Raw genomic sequence first — 24,958 nt, 5'->3', positions numbered from 1 at the left:
GGTGGGAAGATTTGGGAGAATGGCATTGAAACATGTGAAATGTCATGTATGAAACGAGATGCCAGTCCAGGTTCAATGCACGATGCTGGATGCTTGGGGCTGGTGCACTGGGACAACCCAGAGGGATGGTATGGGTTTAAAATTAAAATAAATAAATAAATAAATAAAATATGCTCTAAAAAAAAAAAAAAAAGAAGTTGCTCAGTCGTGTCTGACTCTGCGACCTCATGGACTATACAGTCCATGGAATTCTCCAGGCCAGAATACTGGAGTAGGTAGTCTTTCCCTCCTCCAGGGAATCTTCCCAACCCAGAGATCAAACCCAGGTCTCCCACATTGCAGATGGATTCTTTACCAGCTGAACCACAAGGGAAGCTCAAGAACACTGGAGTGGGTGGCCTATCCCTTCTCCAGCAGATCTTCCCTATCCAGGAATCGAACCAGGGTCTCCTGCATTGCAGGTGGCTTCTTTACCAACTGAGCTATGAGGGAAGCCTGCAGCTAACTAAAGACCTAGTAAAAGACATTTATGAAGCAGTTGGATTCCTCAGACCCCGTCTTCAACTTTGCAAAACCAAACAGTTGCCCACCCAGGCATAAAACTGGAAATTCCCTGAAGAAGGTTGCAGAAGGTAGTGAGATCTCGATCACAGCTGAGGCAGGGCTGTGGTGCCGGAAATGGGATTAAGTGAAAGCAGGCACAGTGAATGTACAGAGCCTCAGCCCGCTATCTCTGTTTGGCTCCCAAACACCGATGACCAACACAGACGGAGCAAAGTGACCAAGAGGAAGCACTTAAAAATACAGATGTTGAGCATTCCCCCAGAGGCCTGATCGTGCCACTCTACAGTGAAGGCCCACGAACTCAGAGCTTTCTAGTCCTTGCACTTTTAAGCACAGGTAGCCAACCAAGGACCACCAGCTGTCTTTGGCCTCTGAGGGGAGAGAGGTCGGGAAGGCGAACAAGGGTGGAGGGGGAAACAGCAAACAAACAGAAGAAACAAAGACACGCCGAGGGAAGAACTGCATCTAGAGTATCAGTGTCCTCTGAGGTAAGAGACCATTCTGTGAGCGTGAACAGGAGCAGGCACAGTAACTCTAAGGAGGAACACCCGGAGAACAGCAACAAAAGGCTCTTGGAAACAGAGACACAATAGCACAAAGACTCGACAGAAGAGCGGGATCCTGTTAACATGTTAAGAGTTATCCCCAAGAGCACAACATGAGGGCGCAGGGACACAGAAATGGTAGAGAAAAGATTGTTTAAAATAGAGTGACTGTATACAGGAGGTCTGCTATCTGAATATCATACTAGGAGATCCACAAAGAAAGAGTAGAGAGTTTTGAGCAGACATAATTTTCATCAAGGAAATAATTCAAGAGAATTTCCCAGAACCGAAGGAGCACCCAAGTTACCAGACTCAAATTGGCCAGAGTGACAAACATAAATAATTAATTAAAATAATGAATAAAATTTCAGAAATCTGAGGAAGCAGCTTCCAGACAGGAAAAAAAAACCAAAACAGATAATAGACAAAAGCTCAAAATCAGAATGACTTGGAAATTCTTAACAGAAATATCAGAAACTATAATATTTTGGGAACAATGCCTCAGAATTCTCATGAAAAATAATTGTCCTCCTAGATCTTTATTTCTGGACAAACAAATATAACAGTAAAATAATATTTTTAGGGCTTGAAGGATCTCAAAAACTTATCACCGATCACCCCTCTCTAAGGAAGTTATTAAAGGACAGGCTCCACAGAAACAAGGGAGAAAAACAAATCAGGAAACAAAAGGTCTAACACAGGAGAGGCAGAGAATTCCCCAGAAGCTATGGAAGGGAGATTCAGTATGAGAGGCAGGCACCAGGCAGAGCAGTCGTGCAGATTTGGTCAAAGGTGAAAAGCTCCAGGAGAAATTTCTCAGTGAGGACGGAGTTACTGTATCTGAATATCTGAGAGGGGTCTTAGAGCAGCACTGTCAGCAGGTCTTTCTGTGACATGTAAGGTTCTGCATTTGTGCTGTCCAACACAGTAGTCACTAGCCAGAGCACTGGAAGTGGCTGACTGAGTAGCTAAACTTATTTAATTAAAATTTCAATAGCTGCATGTGGTGAGTAGCTACCATTTTGGACAGTGCAGGTCTAGATAATTTGCAGAAAGTTTGGAACTGAATTAGGAATAAGTAGAGAAAAAGCTAAGCAAATGAACAATTATTAACTGCAGGAAAAGCAAAAATTTATGCAAGAAAAGCAATCATGACTTACTGCATAACTCGGCTCGTTGTAGAATTATATAGATGAAAGAATCTACTGCAAATTAATGATATAACCCAAATTATATTACATATTGGGAAAGTTATTAGGTGGCTTGTTTTATCTTACTTTCACTTACCAAAAAAGGTACAAATACTTTCTCCAGATCAATAATTTTACTTCTCTGCATTTGTGCTAAGTCGCTTCAGTTGCTGTCTGACTTTCTGTGACCCTATGGACCATAGCCCGCCAGGCTCCTCAGTCCATGGCATTCTCTAGGCAAGAATACTAGAGTAGGTTGCCATGCCCTCCTCCAGGAGACTTTGCTGACCGAGGGATTGAACCTGCATCTCTTATGTCTCCTGTATTGGCAGGTGGGTTCTTCACCACTAGCACTAGCTGGGAAGCCCTTTCCTTCTCTACCACGTTTTTAATGGCTATGTAGCGCCTCATTCGCTTGGTCTACCAAAGCTTACTGAGCCAGTCTTTCAATGAAGGACACAGGTTCGTTCCAATGTGGAACAGTTACCAACAGGGCTTTAATGGTAATAATTAATACCATGGATCACTGCTTTTTAAAATTTAACTGTAATGAGACAAAGTTTATATACTATTATATATACTGTTGATTCCCTGGAGAAGGAAATGGCAGCCCACTCCAGTATTTTTGCCTGGAGAATCCCGTGAGCAGAGGAGCCTGGAGAGATACAGTCCATAGGGTCGCACGGAGTTGGACATGACTGAAACGACTTAGCACACGCAGCACACATATACTGGTGCATCTATTTTACGTATATTATACATTTCTAGGAGCCTTGATAAACGTATATATCCTTGTGACCACACTACAATCAAAGTAGAGAACATTTCATCACCTTAAAGTTTCTTTATGCTTCTTTGCGCTAAATCCCACCCAACCCCCACACCTAGGGAAACATCGGTTTGTTTCCTCTCATTTTAGATTAGTTTTGTGTCTAGAATTTCATGCAAATGAAATCATATAGTATGTACTCTTATCTGACTTTTAAAAATTCATTCACAGTTTTGCACAGTTGTTTATTCTTTATTCTTATTATTGCTACTGCTAATCCTTTGTACTGAGATACCACAATTTACTGATCCCTTGACCTGTTGTTGGGTATCTGGGTTGTTTCCAGTTAGGAGTTATTATGAATAAAGCTTCTGTGAACATTTGTGTTCCAATATTCTTGTGATTCCGAAATGCAGTACTTGGATGCAATCTCAAAAACAAAAGAATGATCTCTGTTCGTTTCCAAGGCAAACCATTCAATATCACAGTAATCCAAGTCTATGCCCCAACCAGTAACGCTGAAGAAGCTGAAGTGGAATGGTTCTAGGAAGACCTACAAGACCTTTTAGAACACCCAAAAAAGATGTCCTTTTCATTATAGGGGACTGGAATGCAAAAGTAGGAAGTCAAGAAACACCTGGAGTAACAGGCAAATTTGGCCTCAGAATACGGAATGAAGCAGGGCAAAGACTAGTAGAGTTTTGCCAAGAAAATGCACTGGTCATAGCAAACACCCTCTTCCAACAACATAAGAGAAGACTCTACACATGGACATCACCAGATGGTCAACACCGAAATCAGACTGATTATATTCTTTACAGCCAAAGATGGAAAAGCTCTATACAGTCAACAAAAACTAGACTAGGAGCTGACTGTGGCTCAGATCATGAACTCCTTATTGCCAAATTCAGACTGAAATTGAAGAAAGTAGGGAAAACCACTAGACCATTCAGGTATGACCTAAATCGAATCCCTTATGATTATACAGTGGAAGTGAGAAATGGATTTAAGGGACCAGATCTGATAGATAGAGTGCCTGATGAACTATGGTCGGAGGTTCGTGACATTGTACAGGAGACAGGGATCAAGACCATCCCCATGGAAAAGAAATGCAAAAAAGCAAAATGGCTGTCTGGGGAGGCCTTATAAATAGCTGTGAAAAGAACAGAAGCGAAAAGCAATGCAGAAAAGGAAAGATATAAGCATCTGAATGCAGAGTTCCAAAGAATAGCAAAAAGAGATAAGAAAGCCTTCCTCAGCGATCAATGCAAAGAAATAGAGAAAAACAACAGAATGGGAAAGACTAGAGATCTCTTCAAGAAAATTAAAGATACCAAGGGAACATTTCATGTGAAGATGGGCTCAATAAAAGACAGAAATGGTATGGACCTAACAGAAGCAGAAGATATTAAGAAGAGGTGGCAGGAATACACAGAAGAACTATACAAAAAAGATCTTCATGACCAAGATAATCACAATACTGTGATCACTCACCTAGAGCCAGACATCCTGGAATGTGAAGTCAAGTGGGCCTTAGAAAGCATCACTATGAACAAAGCTAGTGGAGGTGATGGAATTCCAGTTGAGCTCTTTCAAATCCTGAAAGATTATGCTGTGAAAGTGCTGCACTCAATACACCAGCAAATTTGGAAAACTCAGCAGTGGCCACAGGACTGGAAAAGGTCAGTTTTCATTCCACTCCCAAAGAAAGGCAATGCCAAAGAATGCTCAAACTACCCCACAATTGCACTCATCTCACAAGCTAGTAAAGTAATGCTCAAAATTCTCCAAGCCAGGCTTCACAAATACGTGAACCAGGAACTTCCAGATGTTTAAGCTGGTTTTAGAAAAGGCAGAGGAACCAGAGATCAAATTGCCAACATCTGCTGGATGATCAAAAAAGCAAGAGAGTTCCAGGAAAACATCTCTTTCTGCTTTATTGACTATGCCAAAGCCTTTGACTGTGTGGATCACAATAAACTGTGGAAAATTCTGAAAGAGATGGGAATACCAGACCACCTGACCTGCCTCTTGAGAAACCTGTATGCAGGTCAGGAAGCAACAGTTAGAACTGGACATGGAACAACAGACTGGTTCCAAATAGGAAAAGGAGTACATCAAGGCTGTGTATTGTCACCCTGCTTATTTAACTTCTATGCAGAGTACATCATGAAAAACGCTAGGCTGGGGGAAGGCGCCAAGATGGCGGAGGAGTAGGACAGGGGAAAACACTTTCTCCCCCACAAATTCATCAAAAGAGCATTTAAACGTCGAGTAAATTCCACAAAACAACTTCTGAATGCCGGCAGAGGACATCAGGCACCCAGAAAAGCAACCCAACTCCTCCAAAGGAGGTAGGAAAAAATATTAAAGACAATAAAAGAGACAAAAGAGGGAGGGACGGAGTTCCATCCCGGGAAGGGAGTCTTAAAAAGAGAGAAGTTTCCAAACACCAGGAAACCTTCTCACTGCCGAATCCGTGCCGAGCTTTGGAAGCACAGAGGACAACATAACAGGGAGAAAAAATAAATAAACAATTAAAACTCGCAGATTGCGAGCCCTACGGTAACTCCTCCAGCGGAGAAGCAGCGCAGACGCCTGCATCCGCCATTAGCAAGCGGGGGCTGGGCAGGGAGGCGCGGCGCGGGCTGCATCGCTGAGAGTAAGAATCTGGCCTGAATACGTTGAGCACTATCTGAGCGAAATAATTTGGGCTAGCAAATCAGACTGTGGGATATCTACCATGCGAAAAGCTAGCCCTAACCTAAGACACCGCCAGCCCGCGCACGGAACAAAGGACTAAACAGAAGTAGCTGGCTGCAAACCTTCCCCCTCCGGTGACAGGCAGCCAGAGCCGGAAGGGGGCAATCGCAGCCCCAGAGAGACATTATCTATAAAACTGGCTTCTTTGCTAACTAAAACTTATTGGGGGTCTGGACGGTCAACATCTGCCTGAGAAGGTGCGCCGGTTTTACACCCAGATAACCAAGTGGCGGGGAGGCGATAAGTCGCAGCATTGGCGCTCGCCAAACACCTCATCACCTGAGCTGCTCGGACCTGGGAAGAGCACAAAACGCAGCCCCAACTGAGTCTGCGCCTCTGAGGACTACCTGAGTGCCTGAACCTGAGCGGCTTGGACCTGGGAGGTGCATGCAACCCAGGGCCAGCCTCGGATTGTTCCCGGCGGAACAACCTAGAGCCTGAGCATTGTGGGCAGGGAGGCTACATGCGCCGTGAGCGGGGGCAGACCCAGTGTGGCTGAGGCACTGCGAGCGCACGCCAGTGTCATTTGTTTGCAGCATCCCTCCCTCCCTCCCCATAGCGCGACTGAACAAAGAGAAGAAATACAGCTCACCCACCAGAACACCGACACAAGCTTCCCTAACCAGGAAACCTTGACAAGCCACCTCTACATACCCACACACAGCGAGGAAACGCCACAATAAAGAGAACTCCACAAACTGCCAGAATACAGAAAGGACTCCCAAACTCAGCAATTTAAACAAGATGAAGAGACAGAGGAATATCCAGCAGATAAAGGAACAGGATAAATGCCCACCAAACCAAACAAAAGAGGAAGAGATAGGGAATCTACCTGATAAAGAATTCCAAATAATGATAGTGAAATTGATCCAAAATCTTGAAATTAAAATCGAATCACAGATAAATAGCCTGGAGACAAGGATTGAGAAGATGCAAGAAAGGTTTAACAAGGACCTAGAAGAAATAAAAAAGAGTCAATATATAATGAATAATGCAATAAATGAAATTAAAAACACTCTGGAGGCAACAAATAGTAGAATAACAGAGGCAGAAGATAGGATTAGTGAATTAGAAGATAGAATGGTAGAAATAAATGAAGTAGAGAGGATAAAAGAAAAACGAATTAAAAGAAATGAGGACAATCTCAGAGACCTCCAGGACAATATTAAACGCTACAACATTCGAATCATAGGGGTTCCAGAAGAAGAAGACAAAAAGAAAGACCATGAGAAAATACTTGAGGAGATAATAGTTGAAAACTTCCCTAAAATGGGGAAGGAAATAATCACCCAAGTCCAAGAAACCCAGAGAGTCCCAAACAGGATAAACCCAAGGAGAAACACCCCAAGACACATATTAATCAAATTAACAAAGATCAAACACAAAGGACAGATATTAAAAGCAGCAAGGGAGAGACAACAAATAACACACAAGGGAATTCCCATAAGGATAACAGCTGATCTTTCAATAGAAACTCTTCAAGCCAGGAGGGAATGGCAAGACATACTTAAAATGATGAAAGAAAATAACCTACAGCCCAGATTATTGTACCCAGCAAGGATCTCATTCAAGTATGAAGGAGAAATCAAAAGCTTTTCAGACAAGCAAAAGCTGAGAGAATTCTGCACCACCAAACCAGCTCTCCAACAAATACTAAAGGATACTCTCTAGACAGGAAACACAAAAATGGTGTATAAACTTGAACCCAAAACAATAAAGTAAATGGCAACGGGATCATACTTATTAGTAATTACCTTAAACGTAAATGGGTTGAATGCCCCAACCAAAAGACAAAGACTGGCTGAATGGATACAAAAACAAGACCCCTACATATGTTGTCTACAAGAGACCCACCTCAAAACAGGGGACACATACAGACTGAAAGTGAAGGGCTGGAAAAAGATTTTCCATGCAAATTGGGACCAAAAGAAAGCAGGAGTCACAATACTCGTATCAGATAAATTAGACTTTAAAACAAAGGCTGTGAAAAGAGACAAAGAAGGTCACTACATAATGATCAAAGAATCAATCCAAGAAGAAGATATAACAATTATAAATATATATCCACCCAACATGGGAGCACCGCAGTATGTAAGACAAATCCTAACAAGTATGAAAGGAGAAATTAACAATAACACAATAATAGTGGGAGACTTTAATACCCCACTCACACTTATGGATAGATCAACTAAATAGAAAATTAACAAGGAAAAAAAAAAACAAAACATGTATCTATAAAGTTCACTAAAGCAAAGCACAGTAAAATGAGGTATGGCAATAAAAGGCGTTAAATTTATCAAATAAAAAAAAATAAATAAAGTGCTGAAAAAAAAAAAAAGAGTTACAGGAACAGAAACTCTAGTGATCACATACAACAACAAGGAATATTCTTTGCAAAAGTAGTTTGGAAATGATTCAGAATAAATGGACTATTACATGAGTCTATATTAACAGATGAAAGCAAATACAACCCAGTGAGCTATGGTGAATTCTGCTTTCTAGATGTACCACATTACAGTAATAAAAATCCTAATAAAAAAAAAAAAGATAAAAAAATCAAGTAGGTATTATGAGTTAACATCTTTGGTCAGTAGGGAGAACCACACAAAATAGTAGGCTAATCAGTTAGTTAAAATAAATGGATCCTCAAGAAAGTATTTATTCTCTACTCAAAAAAAAAAAACAAAAAACTTGTCCTTGCCAAGGGTAGTTCCTCTTCCCTCCACTTTGCTTGTAATAGTGCAAGTGTCTGTTTTTTTAAAAGAGTATCTTGATTTGGCTCTCTTTTCTCATAGTTGACAGAGGAACAAATAGAAATAGTATTTGCAACAGCAAGAACAACAATAATGCTTATTGCGGTCTTATCTATTTTACAAAATTGAAACATGTTAAACTGCAGTTTGAAAGGTTATTTTCCATTTACAGTATTAGAAAATATTGGCTTTATTCTTCATGTTGTACAATACATCCTTGAGCCTATCTTACCTCCAATGCTTTGTACCTCTCACTTCCCCACATTATATTACCCCTCACCCTGTAACTACCACTTGTCTACTTTAAAAAAAAAAAGAAAAACGCTAGGCTGGAAGAAGCACAAGCTGGAATCAAGATTGCCGGGAGAAATATCAATAACCTCAGATATGCAGATGACACCACCCTTATGGCAGAAAGTGAAGAGGAACTAAAAAGCCTCTTGATGGAAGTGAAAGAGGAGAGTGAAAAAGTTGGCTTAAAGCTCAATATTCAAAAAACGAAGATCACGGCATCTGGTCCCACCACTTCATGGGAAATAGATGGGGAAACAGTGGAAACAGTGTCAGACTTTATTTTTTGGGGCTCCAAAATCACTGCAGATGGTGACTGCAACCATGAAATTAAAAGACGCTTACTCCTTGGAAGGAAAGTTATGACCAACCTAGATAGCATATTCAAAAGCAGAGACATTACTTTGCCAACAAAGGTCTGTTTAGTCAAGGCTGTGGTTTTTCCTGTGGTCATGTATGGATGTGAGAGTTGGACTGTGAAGAAAGCTGAGCGCCAAAGAATTGATGCTTTTGAACTGCGGTGTTGGAGAAGACTCTTGAGAGTCCCTTGGACTGCAAGGAAATCCAACCAGTCCATTCTGAAGGAGATCAGCCCTGGGATTTCTTTGGAAGGAATGATGCTAAAGCTGAAACTCCAGTACTTTGGCCACCTCATGCGAAGAGTTGACTCATTGGAAAAGACTCTGATGCTGGGAGGGATTGGGGGCAGGAGGAGAAGGGGACGACAGAGGATGAGATGGCTGGATGGCATCACTGACTCGATGGACATGAGTTTGAGTGAACTCCAGGAGTTGGTGATGGACAGGGAGGCCTGGCATGCTGCGATTCATGGGGTCGCAGAGTCGGACATGACTGAGCGACTGAACTGCACTGATTCTTGTGACTATATGTCTTCATTTCTCTTGCATAACTAGGAGTCAGATTGCTGTACCACATAGGAAGCATATATTTAACTTTATAGGAAACTGACAAAATGTTCTCCAAAGTGGTTGTACCATTTAACATACCCACGAGCAAGATATGAGAATTCCAAAAGATCTACATCCTTGACAACACTTGGTATTCTCAATTTTAATTTTAGTCCTTCTAGTGAATGTAGACTAGTATCACATTTTGGTTTTAGATTTGCATTTCCTGTCATGACTAATGACATAAAGTATCTTTTTATGTCTTATTTGGCTATTGGTACATATTTTTTGGTAAAGTGTCTGTTCATATTCTTGGGCATTTTTTTTAAATGGGGTTGGTCTTCTTGAGTTGAAAATAATCTGTATAAATATAATCTGTACATATAAAAATCATATATTCTGAATACAAGTTCTTTGACAGATTTATGTAGCAAGACTATTTTCACTCAGTTTTTAGCTTGCCTTTTCATTTTCTCAACAATATCTTTCTGGAAGGGAAGTTTTAAATTTTGATAAAGCTCAATATATCAATGTTTTTCCTTTTATCATTAGTGTTTTCAGGGAACTGCTTAAAAACATTTTGTTGGACATTTTGTTTCCTCCTGGAAGTTTTATAGTTTTAGCTCTGACCACCGTGGTATAAAATTAGAAATAAAGAACAGAATAAAATTGGGTAACTCACAAATATGTGAAAATTAAACAACATACTCCTAAATAACCAATAGGTCAAAGAAGAAATCAAAAGAGAAGTCAGAAGATTATTTGAGATGAATAAAAAAGAGGATACACCCCCTTTTTTTTTTATTGGGTTGTTTGTTTTTTTGATACTGAGCTTCATGAGCTGTTTGTATATTTTGGAGATAAATCCCTTGTCATTTGCTTCGTTTGCAAATATTTTCTCCCATTCTGCAGACTGTCTTTTCGTCTTGTTTATGGTTTTCTTTGCTGTGCAAAAGCTTTTAAGTCTAATTAGATCCTATTTGTGTACTTTTGTTTTTATTTTCATTACTCTAGGATTTGGGTCAAAAAAGATGTTGCTGTAGAAATCAGAAAGAGAAAAACAAATATATTAATGAATATGTGGAATCTAGAAAAATGGTACAGATAAACCTAGGTGCAGGGCAGGAACAGAGATGCAGATGTAGAGAACAGATGTGTGGCCCTGGGCTGCGGGAAGAGGTGGGATGAACTGGGAGACCGGGATTGATGTATGTGCTCTGCCGTGTGTAAGACAGGAGCTCAGCTCTGTGCTCTGTGGTGACCAAGATGGGTGGAATGTGGGTAGGATGGGAGGAAGGAAAAAAGACAGTATATATATACATATAGCTAATTCACTTTGTCTACAACATTGTAAAGCAACCATGTGCTGTGCTGTGCTTAGTTGCTGAAGATAGAACAAAAATATTGCTAAAGCAGGGCTTAGAGGGAAATTTATAGGTATAAATGCCTCAAAGAACCTAAATTTCCAACTTAAGACACTGGAAAAGTGCAAACTAAACCTGAAAACAAGCAGAAGAAAGGAGATAAAGACTATATTGGAAATTTGTGAAATGGAGAATATAAAAACAAATATAGAGAAAATTGATGAATCCATAAACTGCTTCTTTGAAAGATCAACAATATCAACAAACGTATAGCCAAGAAAATGAGAGAAGACTCAAATTAGGGGATTCTCCAGGCAAGAATACTGGAGTGGGTAGCCATTTCTTTCTCCAGGGAATCTTCCTGACCCAGGGATCGAACCTAGGTCTCCTGTATTGCAGGCAGATTCTTTACCATCTGACCCACCAGGGAAGCTACTGAATTAGAACAGCAAAAATTACTACTGACTTTACAAAAATATAGGAAAGCATTATAAAGAGGTACTATATAAATCCCTTGTCATTTGCTGTATATGTCCGTAGAGATAAATGAAATAATAAATTCCTAGAAAGACACAAACTACCAAAACTGGCTCAAGAAGTAATAGAAATCTAAATAGATCTATATAACTGAAGAGACTGAGTTAGTATGTTTAAAGTTACCCACAAAGAAAAGCCTAGACCCAGATGCCTTACTTTAATTTAAAGAAAAATTGATCCCAACTCTTCACAAATTTTCCCAAACAGTAGAAGATTGCTCCTAACCTAATATTACACTGGTTTTAGTATAATGGTAACATTGTATTTCAGGTTATTACAGGCACTTTTTTTAAACCAAACAACACTCTCAGTCTTACTCCTTTAAAAACAACAACAGCAACAAAACTTACTTCTTTTCGCTAGGCTTTAGTAACAGTAAAATCCAAAGTGTTACTACCTGAGACTATTCACTATGCTTTTCTTCTGCTATTATACACACACACACACACACACACACACACACACACACACACACATACATATACACACACCTATATATCAATATGGACTTCCTAGGTGGCTCAGTGGTCAAGAATCCGCCTGCCAATGCAGGAGCTGGTTCGATCCCTGGTTGGGAAGATTCCCTGGAGAAAAAAAATGGCAACCCACTCTACTATTCTTGTCTAGGAAATCCCATGGACAAAAGAGCCTGGCGGGCAACAGTCCATGGGGTCTCAAAAGACTCAGACATGACTTAGAGACTAAACAACAACATCTATCAATATACTCTTTTTTTCTTTATGTAAAAGTGATACATACACAGCTCATCAGAGTGGCTATTCCTACTTACAACAGGAAGGAAATAATTCTCTGATATGTTAAAGAGTGATTCATATATGAAAAAAAGATGACTTATATGACTGATGGGAAAGTCAACCAACTTTCATTCCTTTTCATGGTTAACAGAGGATAACAATTATATTCTGTAATGCAGAACAGAAAAATTAGTTGAAAAAAAATGTCCTATTAGACAAAAAGAAACTTTGTGAAAAGGACTATAGCCCTGTGATAAAGAGAATGATGTGTGGTTTTGAAGTCTGAATATTTTCTGTAGATAATGAGCCTCCTCCAACGTTTTCAATAATCAACTCCATTTCCAAGAATCTAAGATATTCTTGCCAACACTACACTGTATCAGACAAGGCATATATGCTTCATGAGATGTAATGATATGAAAATCACCAGCCTATACCTCAAAAATTCAAAACTTAAGAGTTCAGTGGGAGAAAATAGGGTTTGGGGTGAAAAGGCTCTTGTTTTAATCCACTGACTAGAATACATAGCAATTCTAAGGAATTTCAGAAAATATCTTTCTAGTCCACACTTAAATGGTACCATTTACTTGGGCACAAATATACTTTACGTTCTAATTTCTCAAAAACAAATCATTTATACTTAAATCCAATGTGTTAGCACAAAAGGTAAGAAATGGCCTTCACACAGGGTAAAAAATGCATTCAGGTAAGCCATATATTGTTATGTGTATTCTTTTGTGGAATTCATCAAGAAGAAAAAGCAACCCCTTCTAAGGGTACAAAGACTCATAAAGAGCTCACAAAATTAGAAAATTACCGCCTGTAGATCCCCACTTAAAAATTGATAAAAATACAAATTCCCAAAGAGCTTTCTTTTTAAAATTATTTATTTCTGGCTGTGCTGGGTCTTCATTGCTGCTGGGGCTTTTCTCACGTTGAGGCGAGTGGGGGCTTCTCTCTGGTTGCAGTGCACACACTTCTCATTGCGGTGACTTCTCTTGTCACAGAGCACAGGTTCTAGAGTGGGCTTCAGTGGTTGCAGTATGCGGGCTCAGCAGTTGCATCTCCTGGGCTCTAGGGCATAGGTTCAGTAGTCGTGGCACACGGGCTTAGTTGCTCCACGGCACGTGGAATCTTCCCAGACCAGGGATGGAGCCCGTGTATCCTGCGTTGGCAGGTGGATTCTTTACCACCGAGCCACCAGTGTCAGTCACTCAGTCATGTCTGACTCTTTCAAACCCCATGGACTGTAGCCCACCAGGCTCCTTTGTCCATGAGATTCTCCAGGCAAGACTACTGGAGTGGGTTGCCATTCCCTTCCCAGGAATTGAAGCAGGTCTCCTGCATTGCAGGCAGATTCTTTACCATCTGAGTCACCAGGAAAGCCCCCCCAAAGCTTTAATGGCTTAATAAACTAAGAACATCGGTCTCTACAATTGACATGGTACAACATTAGCTGGCCATCTTTTTATAGCTGTTTGGATGTGTTAGTAATTACTAGAGTCATTTAAGAAGCTTGGGTGAACTACCTGTATTAGAAAGAAGTACTTTTCCCTCAGGATTTAAACTTAGCATAAAATTTTTTAAAAATTCTATATCCACAGGTTATTGTCACCATACAGATGAGTTCTTTAAAGAAGAAGCTTGTCCAAGAGTCTCTCTCTAGGGTACATGACTATTGCTATCTACCCAGCTGACTGCAACAGAGAGAACAGGCCCCACTTCACAGAGTACTGTGAGGTGACAGACACTGTGTTGTGGCCCTTACTACCTAAGGCCTAAAGCTCAAAACAGCCTGCAAGGAAGGAAGACCTGTCCTGAAGATGTGGCCAAAGTACATGAAATGATAAGGACATATTTAGAATAGGATTTTTCAGACAGTGCTACATAAACCTGTTTTGTCCTGGGATTCCTTGGTCTCTTTACTTGGGTTCTGTGTCCTATTTCTCAAGTAGAGTTTGGTTTTAAGAGTTCTTATCATTTAAGAATTTTTAAATTTCAAGTATGTCTCTTTTCATCGTTTCTGATCCATGACCAAATTATGGTCTGAAGTATTTCAGATACAAAACAGAAATGGTAACCAAAAGGATGTGAGAAGTAAGAAGAAAATAGGAGCTGAACACATTCCTGATCAGGCTGTTTGGTAAAGATTTAATGCAATACAAAGATAAGGAACCTGGGAGGAGGAAGAGCATGTTTGGTTAGAAGTTGAAATTCCATTTGATGGTGAATTTGAAGTATTCACCAATTTGAAGTATAATAAATATGTCTGCATATTGATGGAGAGGTCAGTTTGGAATAGGGAGACAAAACCAAACCAGAGAAACAGAAGAAGACAAAGATGAATGCAAAACATGAGCAAAATAGAAAAACAAAGCCATAGAAGAGATCAGCACAACCAAAAGATGACTTTGAAGAGAGAAGTAAAAAAGTACTGATTTGGGTCAGTATAACCCAAGAAAAACAAATGAGGCACAAATAAATACCAGATATAAAAATAGGGAAATAACTACAGAAGCAGAAGTGATTTTTAAAATTATCAGACCTCCATGAATAATATCATACCAAAACATGAATACTTGAAGACAGGGGAGAAAGGTCAGTTATTTATATTTTTGGTGTGATATTATTCATGGAGGTATCTTGTAATTTTAAAATTCACCTCTGTTTCTGTAGCTATTTCTCCTTGTTAGAGGAAAAATATAGAGTATATCTCTGTAAACTTTAGAGTGGAAAAAATTTTTTTAATAAAAACTGCCAAAGATAGCTGAAAAGACTGATAAGTTAAACTATGCTAAAATTAATATTCTATTCATCACAACACACCATTAAGACAGTAAATAGGCAATTCATAAAGTTGAAGAGATATTCACAATACATGTATCTGACAAAGGACTTATGTAGAATATATATTCAGAACTCCTACAAATTCATAAGAATGAAAGACAAACCCAATAGAACCCAACAGAAAAATGACAAAAGACTTAAAAAGAAATTTCACAAAAGAGGACATCCAACATGGCCAAGAAACATATGAAAAGGTGCTCATCTTCCTTAGTCATCAGGAAACTGCAAATTAAAACCACAGTGACATACCACTACACACCCACCAGAATGGCTAAAATTAAAAAGATGGAAAATGCCAATGGTTGGTGAGGATGTGGAGCAACCAAAACCTGCTGATGGAAGTGTAAGTTGACACAAGCACTTTGGAAGTTGTTTTGTAGTATCTATTAAAGCCACTCATATCCTGTGACCCAGCAATTCTACTCCTAGCAAATCTACTCCTACCAGAAATGTGTATATTTTACTAAAAAACATGTTCAGAATACTTGAAGAAGTGAAAAAATGTCTCACACTCCATGATTCCACATCTACAAAATAAAAAACAAGAGAAACTAACCTATTCTAATAGAAGCCAGGAGAGAGACTCTAATAGAACAGTGACTGCAAAGCAGGACTGAGTTTTCTCAGAGTGCTGTACTGTTGTGTTTCTTGACCTGGGAGCTGATTTCCATGTGTTTTCAGTAGGGCTGGAATAGGGTGAGGCAAGCAAGACGCCTAGGGAGCTGCACTGAAGGCGGCACTCTCTCCTACCTCCCATCCCAGTCCTTAGGTTCAGTTTGTGAATATTTATTGAGCTGTATCATTATGATATATGGGCTTCCCTGGTGGTACTAGTGGTAAAGAATGTGTCTGCCAATGCAGGAGACACAAAGAAATGCAGGTTTGATCCCTGGGTCGGCAAGATCCCCTGGAGGAGGACATGGCAACCCACTCCAGTATTCTTGCCTGGAGAATCCCATGGACAGAGTAGCCTGGTGGGCTAGAGTCCATGGGGTTGCAAAGAGTCAGATATGACTGAGCATTTGTGCAAGATATATATTATGACGTATGTTGTTTTCTGTATGTGTATTATACTTGGGTTTTAAAATGTAAAAGGAGTCTGGTCTACCTGACCCCACAAATAAAAATTAACTCCAAGTAGAATAAAAATTTAACTGTAAAAAAGAAAAACCTTAAACTTTTATAACAAAACAAACGAAAGTATCATAAATGACCTCAGATAAGGAAGGATTTCTTAACATCCAAAAGCACGTTAGAGGAAAAGTTTGACTACGTTAAAATTAAGAACATCTCTTTAGCAAAAAGGAGCTTAAAGAAAGTGAAGAGATAAGCCACAAACCTAAAAAAAAATACTGTAACATAAATAATGGAAACAAGTTATTATTTAGGATATATTTTTTAAATCAATGAGGAAAAGATAAATAACCCAATAGAAAAATGCATAAAAGTCTTGAATAGTTACTTTATATACATAAAAAACCACAACAGCCAATACACATGAAAAGATGCTTAAGCTCATTAATAATCATGGAAATGCAAATCAAAATCAAATCATTTACATCCAGCGGTTAGGCAGAAACCATAAACATGGGTAATACCAAGTGTTGTCAAGGATGGCAAGCACCCCCTCCACTGGTGCCGGAGCACAGACTGGTACAACCATTGTGGAAAACAGTTTGTCACTACCTAAGAAAGCTGAGAATGTGCAAGCCCTAGGACTCTTGGGAACAGTCCTCTGAGACGCTCTTGCATGTGTACAAGGAGGTGTATACATGAATGTTCATAACGATTACAAAGAGAAAGAATGTCTATCAAGAGTACAATATCCTACAGCAGTGAAAACGAATGCACTCTAACTTAGGGTTATCCGTAACACTTGTACCCCGGTCATCAAGAACTTAATTATACTTACAGTGAGTATGAATAAACACTTAGAATATTTTTAAATGTTTAATATGCTCTTTTAAGATAAAGAAAATCCCGAATTTTCTACGTTCATGGGTACTTTTTCTAAAAAGAAGTATATTATTGGGTTGGCCAGAGAGTTTGTTTGGGTTTTGCATAAGGTGCTATGGAAAAACCCAAACAAAATCTTTGGCCAACCCAACAGAAGGTCTATCTTTCCCTCCTAGCCATGGACAGTTTCATTTAACAAAGTCTATTTCCTTCTTGAATATAGTGCTTTTTTAGAATAAAGACTTGAGGTCAGGGGCTAGTTTTGTTTTTGTTTTTATACCCAGCACACTCCACTGGACGGTTATACTGTGATACGAGCTGTGCGGGAGCTGAAACACTCAGCTGGGTCTAACCAAAGCAGCAGAGGGGCACTGCGGCTTTGCCTTACCTCAGTGTTGCATTCCTCCTCCTCCTCATCGCAGTCGAGACCCTGATGCGCAATCTCCGTCGTGCCGCTCTCCTGGAAGAGGCTGCTCTCCAGATCAGACACTCTGGTGGCTTCGGTTGTGACTTTTACTTTCATGCTGTGAAAGCCAGTGGAGACCATTCCCACTTGAAGGTTTACAGGCTCTCCTTCGAACAGCAGTAAGTGTGAGCTTACTCCTTCTTTAAAGCCAGGGGGCTGGTAATCATTTGGGGTCACTGCAAAATGGAGAGGGCAGAAAACCAAGAAAACTGTGAGTTTCAGGAGAACAAGTCAGGTTAGTCTTTTATGTGTAACAACAGCCATCTCTTTCAAAGGCTTGCCAAAATCCTTCTGTTTATCCAAAACACTACTTCAGCACTAAAGAGGGGATTTGACTAGAGGTCTGCACCTACCTGCATTGTAGTAATGGAGTGTCATAGTCAGTATAACATCGTTAGGAAGGGGTCCAAGGTTCTGCATCAGCATGTACAGTTTGCGGATCAGCAGAACACTGGCTTTCTTAATATCTTCACTGTTCGTCCCACTTTCGAAGCTTGTGTTACTGCTGTAATCATGTAAGGAAACAGCACACTTTTCAATCACATATAATATTGAAAATGTATTTCAAAAAGAACAAAAATTTTTACTGTATGAGCAGATAAATATAAACTAAACGCAGGACACTCTTGAGACTATTTTAGAATGTAAATCAAAGGAGTTATTGCACTTTTTGCAATGTATATACAAAGGGGTTCTTAAGTAGCAAGTTCCCTTAAGGCATTTTAAATGTGACCTGATTTTTTTTTATTTGATTTATAAATGACCACATAATTTAATACTGAGAACAATGGACTTGACATTTAATATTGGCTCTGTTGCTACCTAGCTGAATGACTCCGGTCAAGTCACTTAGACACACCAGGTCAGTTAGCTCCTTTGTGAGATAAGCTTACACGTTTCTACACCTCTCCGAATTAAATCGGTCGTCGTCTCTGGCCTTTGTACCATCTGGGTATCTCTCAGAGGTATCCCCTTCTCACTCTTGCATGGATTATCACCATGACTGACTATTCTTCCTGTTTTCCTTCTTGTTCACACTGCAAAACATTCTCCACACCACTCTAATACATATTCCTAAAAGGAAAATCCACTCGTGTCACTCAAGTCTTAAGTTTCTTATATTGTATCCATCACTTTTCACTGAACTTCGAGAGCAGTGTGTACAATGGCCTTTCAGCAGCCACACCCTCACCTCCGCCTTCATCTGTAACTGGTCCCCGATCCCTTCTTACCCCCATGCGTTGTGTGTGCTGCTCACTCTGCTCATACTGAGCTTTCCCACTTGTCTTCCTGACACCCGTGTGTCGTCTCTTCAGGAAGTCTTCTCTGGTCATGCCTACACCTCACCCCTGTGCCCTCTAGACTGAGTGGCTGCATTTTTCATCTCCACAGTACTAAGTTTGGTGCCCAACCCCAGTAAGTACTCAATAAACATTTGTTGTATTGAGTGAATGAGCAAATTGGGCTAAATTACCTTCCAACTCTAAACATTTTTTATTTCTCTCCAAAAATTTCCCCCCGATTAGTCTCACATTTGAGTAGTTTCCAGGAAGGACTATGACTACAATATATTTGTACAATGCCTTTCACGTAGTAAGTACGCAATACTGAAAAATAATCCTTAGTAACTGAACTACTAGAGGTAGTATGAATTCATAAAACAAACATTATTAAGTAAACACATTTGCTCCTTTTTCAGTTCTGAACAACTTAAAGTTTTGTCTGCCAGGATCTAGTCAGTTTGAAATAAGTAACCAAAGGGAAGGGTGATAGCCATGAAGTTCATGGGATCCTCCAGTATACATCATAGTCATGAAATTGTTTCATGTAAAATCATACCCAAGACTTCCTTGTACTGTTTTTTAAAAGGAAAATCATCTTTACTATGTAAGAGGTGATAAGGTAATTTTGTATTAAGTCACCCGAGCAAAGGCCCAGCTTTGGTCTAGTATGCATTACCTTCTCTTCCTGAGTAGCAGAAAGATTTGGCCATTTCTGTTACACTGCTCACCTCTAGATATATGTGCCTTCACGACAAAAGAGATTAATCTGGTTGTCAGTGGCACTTAGATTTGAATTTTAGAGAGCAAAAGGCAGCTGTTTTATGTAAGAGTATATATATGAAAAGCTCTGAACACTCTGTAAAGTATTATACAGATGTTAGCTAATGATGTTTAGTACCTTAATTCTTATTCCTAGAACCTACTTCCTCTTCACATCCTAGTGCTGTCTGGAAATTTTACAAGGGAGAGGATTATAAGGGTATGAATCTTGGAGAGAAATTGTAAAACTTGTAGTAAGTGATGAGACAGAGCTCATCGTATGGAAAATTGAGAATAAGGCCATATTTCTCTTCAGTCATTCCTTTCAGAGAGACTCATGCCTCTGAGGTGGAGCTCTCTGCCAGCCAGGGCTTTTCTCCATCCTCCACCCGCCCCACTTCTATTCCATCTCATTAGGAATACTCAGCTCTATCTGAATCCAAAAGCTGGGAGGGGAATGAAACATCTCCGCGTACTGAGGACCTTCTGAAGCAACTGTCCTTGTCCTTGCTATTTAATCCACTAGTACACCTAAAACTTAAAATTTTAGACTTGATAGGAAAATGCAGTGCTTTCCAGTCTTTTCCATACAAGGATACAATATAGATGGTTGTATTCGTATGACATACGGGGGTAAGCAGATGAGAATATTTGTGTCTACAGGTAAAAAGAGCAGGGGCTTCGCCTATCCCAGTCCCCATCTGGCTGTTCTGAGGGTAGAAAGGATTGCTTTCTTGGCATAGCAGTTCAGAAGCTTTGGGTTAGTGGTTAGATAGAGCCTCACAGAGTTCTTCAATCAACACCACATGCACAGCCCCATCAATATTATTTCTACTGCTGGGCTACCCAGCAGCCACCGTAAAGACCACCACCATCACCACCGCGACCACTAGGTATCATTTACTGTGTGCTTCTTACCTGCCAGGAACTGGTAAAGCTTTACCCATGCATTATAATTTAACAATCACAGCACCCATATGAAGTAGATATTATTAATTCCACTGTGCAGATGAGAATGCTAACATCTGGGGAGGCTGAATATTCTGTACAAAATTATATGACCAGAAATGTCAGAGCTGGGGATCCAAGCTAGATCTTTCTGCCTTAAGAATTAGGACTCTTGACCACTAAACTTAACTGCCTTTCGACCTACCAGTATCACCTACAAGGAGAAGAGGGAAAGAAGCAAAGGAAGCCTCTTCTCCCACCACCTTCATCCATGGATTTCAGAAATTTAAACAATTATTACATTCCCTTTTTATAATAGCAAGTTTTTTGTAAGATTATTGGGGAAGTTACAAGAAAGTGTAAGGCCTATCTCTGGCCTCAAGAGGTATATGTTTACCTCAATCCTATGTATTTCTTATATTTATTAAACAGATTCTACCTGTCAAAATCCATAGTGGCTCCTTCTTTTGTGTATTTGAATTTGAACTGGTATATCTCAGTCACTTTCTAGAAATATCAAAGGGAAGAAAGAAATTGCTTTCAGAAAATCTCTGCATTTTCTTATCTAGTAACAGGTGTTACTTATCAGGTGTTACAGGTGTTTTCTTATCTAGTAACAGTATACACCTTCACTGCTTCCCTTCTATACCCTTCATACTTGTTTGTTTTATAGCATGACATTATTCAGGAGTGATATCTCCAGATAAAAAGATAACAGTTTTTCTCCTCCAAGCTAAAAATGACTTAGATGGCATAGTCTATTGTTACTGCTTTAAAGCTGGAGAAACTAAAGTCCAGAGTCAAGTGTCTGACCTGGCTTTGGTCAGTAACAGTGGAACCAGCTAAGAAACCATTCATTCATGGAACAGACATTTATTGAATGTCTACTTTGGGTCAGGCACTGGAGTCACTGTGGTGAACGTGACAGAAAAGGTCCCTGTTTTTCCGGAGTACACAGACTGTGGGAGAAATGGCCGGTAAATAAGTAAACAAACAACAATTTCAGGTAGTAATAAGTGCTGTAGACAATATGAAGCACAGCCTGTGACAGACGACGGAAGGGCGAGGTGCTGACTGGGTTGGGAAGGGCCAAGGAAGCCCTCGCTAATGAGGTGATGTTTGAGCTGAGCCTCCTTGACAAGGGTCAGTCCTGCGCAGATGTGGGGGAAGGCGGGGCACCCCAGGCAGAAGAAACAGCGAGGCTAATGCTCTAGAGGAGGAAAGGAAGCCGCCTTCAGGATTACAGAGGAGGCCAAGTGGCTGATGATGAGTGAGCAAAGGGGAGAGTGTAGGAGATGAGGTTGTAGAGGAAACTGTGGTGCCTTGTAACTAAGAGGCTTGGACTTTATTCCAAGTAAACAGGAAGTGAATGGTGAGTGGTATTAAGCATGGGAGTGATTTGCAATTTTTAAAGATCACCTTGGCTATTTTAAGAGTTCAGAGAGGTGGGAACCATGAAATAATTAAGATGGTAGTAATTCAGGGAAGACTACAATGGCAGCAGGTAAACTAGAAAAATTTGAAAAAGAACCAGAGTCTGTGGTATCAGATCTTTTTTTTTTTACTTTCGTGATCTTGCACTAAAAACTAGAAACCACTGCTATCTGCCAGCTATAAATAGAGACAAACATAAATAAATAAGCTAGAAATAGAGAGGGACAGATTTCCTCGTGAGAGATGTAGTCCATTTAAAATAAAATGATCGCCTAGCAGTTGAAGCTAACATTTGACCCAGATACACATACAGTTGACTCTTGAACAACACAGGTTTGAACCATGCAGGCCCACTTAAAAATGGATTTTTTTTCAATAGTAAATACTACAGCTGTATGTGATACATGATTGTTGAATCCAGAGCATGCAGAACCAAGGATACAGAGGAACTCTGTGCAAGGAGGGCCTGCCATGAATTACGCATGGCCTTCCACTGCATGGGGCCGCCACCCCAACCCCTTCGTTGCTAGAGAGTCAACAGTAATCTACCCACAGAGCTGGAGAAGGTGCTGAAGACAGACAGGCAAAGGCTGTGAGTTTAAGTCAGAACACAAAAAAGACTTCCTTCATCGTTTCAGTGTTTTGTTCCTTGACAGTGTGGGAATGGGAATGTTAGATTGATGAGGAAAAAAATCACAACGTTCTTGTTACCTGTTTCTATCTGAGATTTGGTGTCCCATTAATCACAGTCAGCTGGTTCTGGGGATACTGGCTCATGCTGCTTACATTCTTAAAAGACTAATTTGCAATGGAGTTAATTTTAAGATAAAAAAAATTTTCTAGCAAAACAGTCTATGTGAGAAATCAAACCAAGATCAGAAGGCTGCTTTGTGAGTCCAGTAGGAGAGATGTATGAGACTGGAGGAGCCCACAGCAACAGGTTTTCTCCCAACAGGCTAGATACACAACACCCTTCTTCGTGGATGAGGGTGTAGCTGCCCTGTCAGGTAAACAGTGCCTGTTCTTCCTGCCCGCCCGTGTTTCCCAACCAGCTCTAGCTTTTTGATGCTCCAAGCTATCTTTTAATTGTATCAAGAGTAGATCCCATAGTGGTTGATAAAAAGTTGACACTTTCTTATTTGGTCTGTAGGGCAACTGATAAGAGTCATGTTTGTAATTGTTTTTCACTGTGTGTGTTAGTTGTGTCTGATTCTTTGCGACCCCAGGGACTGCAGCCCACCAGGCTACATGGAATCTCTAGCTCCATGGCATTCTCCAGGCAAGAATACTGGAGTGGGTAGCCATTCCCTTCTCCAGGGGATCTTCCTGACCCAGGGACTGAACCCAGGTCTCCTGCATTGCAGGCGGACTCTTTACCGTCTGAGCCACCAGGAAAGTCCAATTGTTTTACAGAAGATACTCATGCTTAATAACTTCAATCTGTGTCTGATTGATCAAAGAAGGGATATTTACAGCAGGCACTAGTCTCTTCTTAACACCTCATAAAACATTCTCCTGCTTTTCAGATTAATGTGTTGCCTAATAAAGATGAGCCTTTAAGCTGCTCACCAATGGTTTCTATTAATCATACTGAATGTATCCACATGGACCAGAGCAACAGCAACATATACAGCCTTTCATTCTCCCTCCATGTTCCAACCCACTGGCAAGACTTTTCAGGCCTGTCTCCAAAGCGCATCCCCAGGCCATCTGGTTCTCTTCACCTCCATTCTCTTCACCCCATCCAAGCCAAGACCAGCTCTTTCCATCTGATCTGCTTGCTTCCAAACTATTCCTCCTCCTCCAAATTCTTTCTCTGTTCTATGGCCAAAAAAAGTTTGGAAAATGCAAAGCAGACCGTGTTGCTCCTTTGTTAATGGTTTCCCACTGCCCTCAGGATAAAATCCGGTTTACCTTGGTCCACTGGCCTGACTCATCTGTGCCCTGCCGACCTCTCTGACCTTCTCTTTTGCCTCTTCCTGCCACCCCACTCACCCAGCTCCAGGCCCAGGGCAGCCTCTCTGTCCATGAAGATACCTTCCTGCCTTCAGGCCTTCACACAACTGCCCTCTGGGGTATGCTGTCTCCAGTTGATGACAGTAATCATGATACTTGGGCACTTCCCTAAATGCTCTGCATCTGCTCATTCTTACATAGCCAGACTGGGAGCAGGCATTACACCGTTACAGATGAAGCTAGTGAGCAGTAGAGCTGGGATCGGACTCTGGCGTCTGCAGTGTTAACTCCTGTATTGCTATGCCAGTCCCATGCTGTTGCCTTTCACGATCCTGCACAGGGCGGCTCTTCTGGCCACTTAGTCTCAGCTCAAACAGTGGCCCCTCAGGGAGACCTTCCAGGGACTGCTCTCCAATCTTTTCTCCTCCATTCCCACTTGGCACTCTCCAGCGTACCACCTTCTTCTATTTCTGTAGCCTTATGATGTAGCTGAAACTGTCGCTAACTTTTGTTTACTTGTTTATTGTTTACCCTCCTTCATAAGCTTAACGTAAGCTTCCAGACAGCAGGGACCTTGTCTATCCCATTAATTCCTGTGTGTCAGACACATAAGTGGAACCTAATTAATACCTGCTTAATGAATAGTCAGCCAGGATAGAGTTCACATTCAATTGGATTTCATCTTACAGAATTAAACACATCTCCAAAAGTATATTGTGGCTAGAAACAGGGACCGTCTGTAGTTCAGTTCCTGCAATGATCTATTAAAAGTGGCGCTGACCACCTCTGGTAGTCACAAAGAAAACCGGATGGTGCAACGCTAAGAGCTGCGCTGTTGTGTCACCTGTGTCCGACTCTGCAACTCCATGG

The 24,958-nt window shown here is 40.5% G+C and overlaps 1 protein-coding gene across 5 annotated transcripts in view; it reads right to left on the bottom strand.

Annotated features, from left to right (window-relative positions):
* Nucleotides 1-24,958, bottom strand: part of HORMAD2 (HORMA domain containing 2) — a 71,202-nt gene that overhangs the window by 21,648 nt on the left and 24,596 nt on the right. For all 5 annotated transcript variants that reach the window (XM_005218101.5, XM_024977490.2, XM_059876175.1 and 2 more), the window contains 3 exon segments: nt 21,138-21,205; nt 18,062-18,213; nt 17,631-17,884 (listed from right to left, as the gene is read on the bottom strand). In XM_005218101.5, coding sequence (XP_005218158.1) covers nt 17,631-17,884; nt 18,062-18,213; nt 21,138-21,205 — 474 coding nt within the window.

The sequence above is a fragment of the Bos taurus genome, chromosome 17 (genome assembly GCF_002263795.3).
Source record: "Bos taurus isolate L1 Dominette 01449 registration number 42190680 breed Hereford chromosome 17, ARS-UCD2.0, whole genome shotgun sequence".
Lineage (NCBI taxonomy): Eukaryota > Metazoa > Chordata > Mammalia > Artiodactyla > Bovidae > Bos > Bos taurus.
This window is presented reverse-complemented; position numbering and strand designations above follow the sequence as displayed.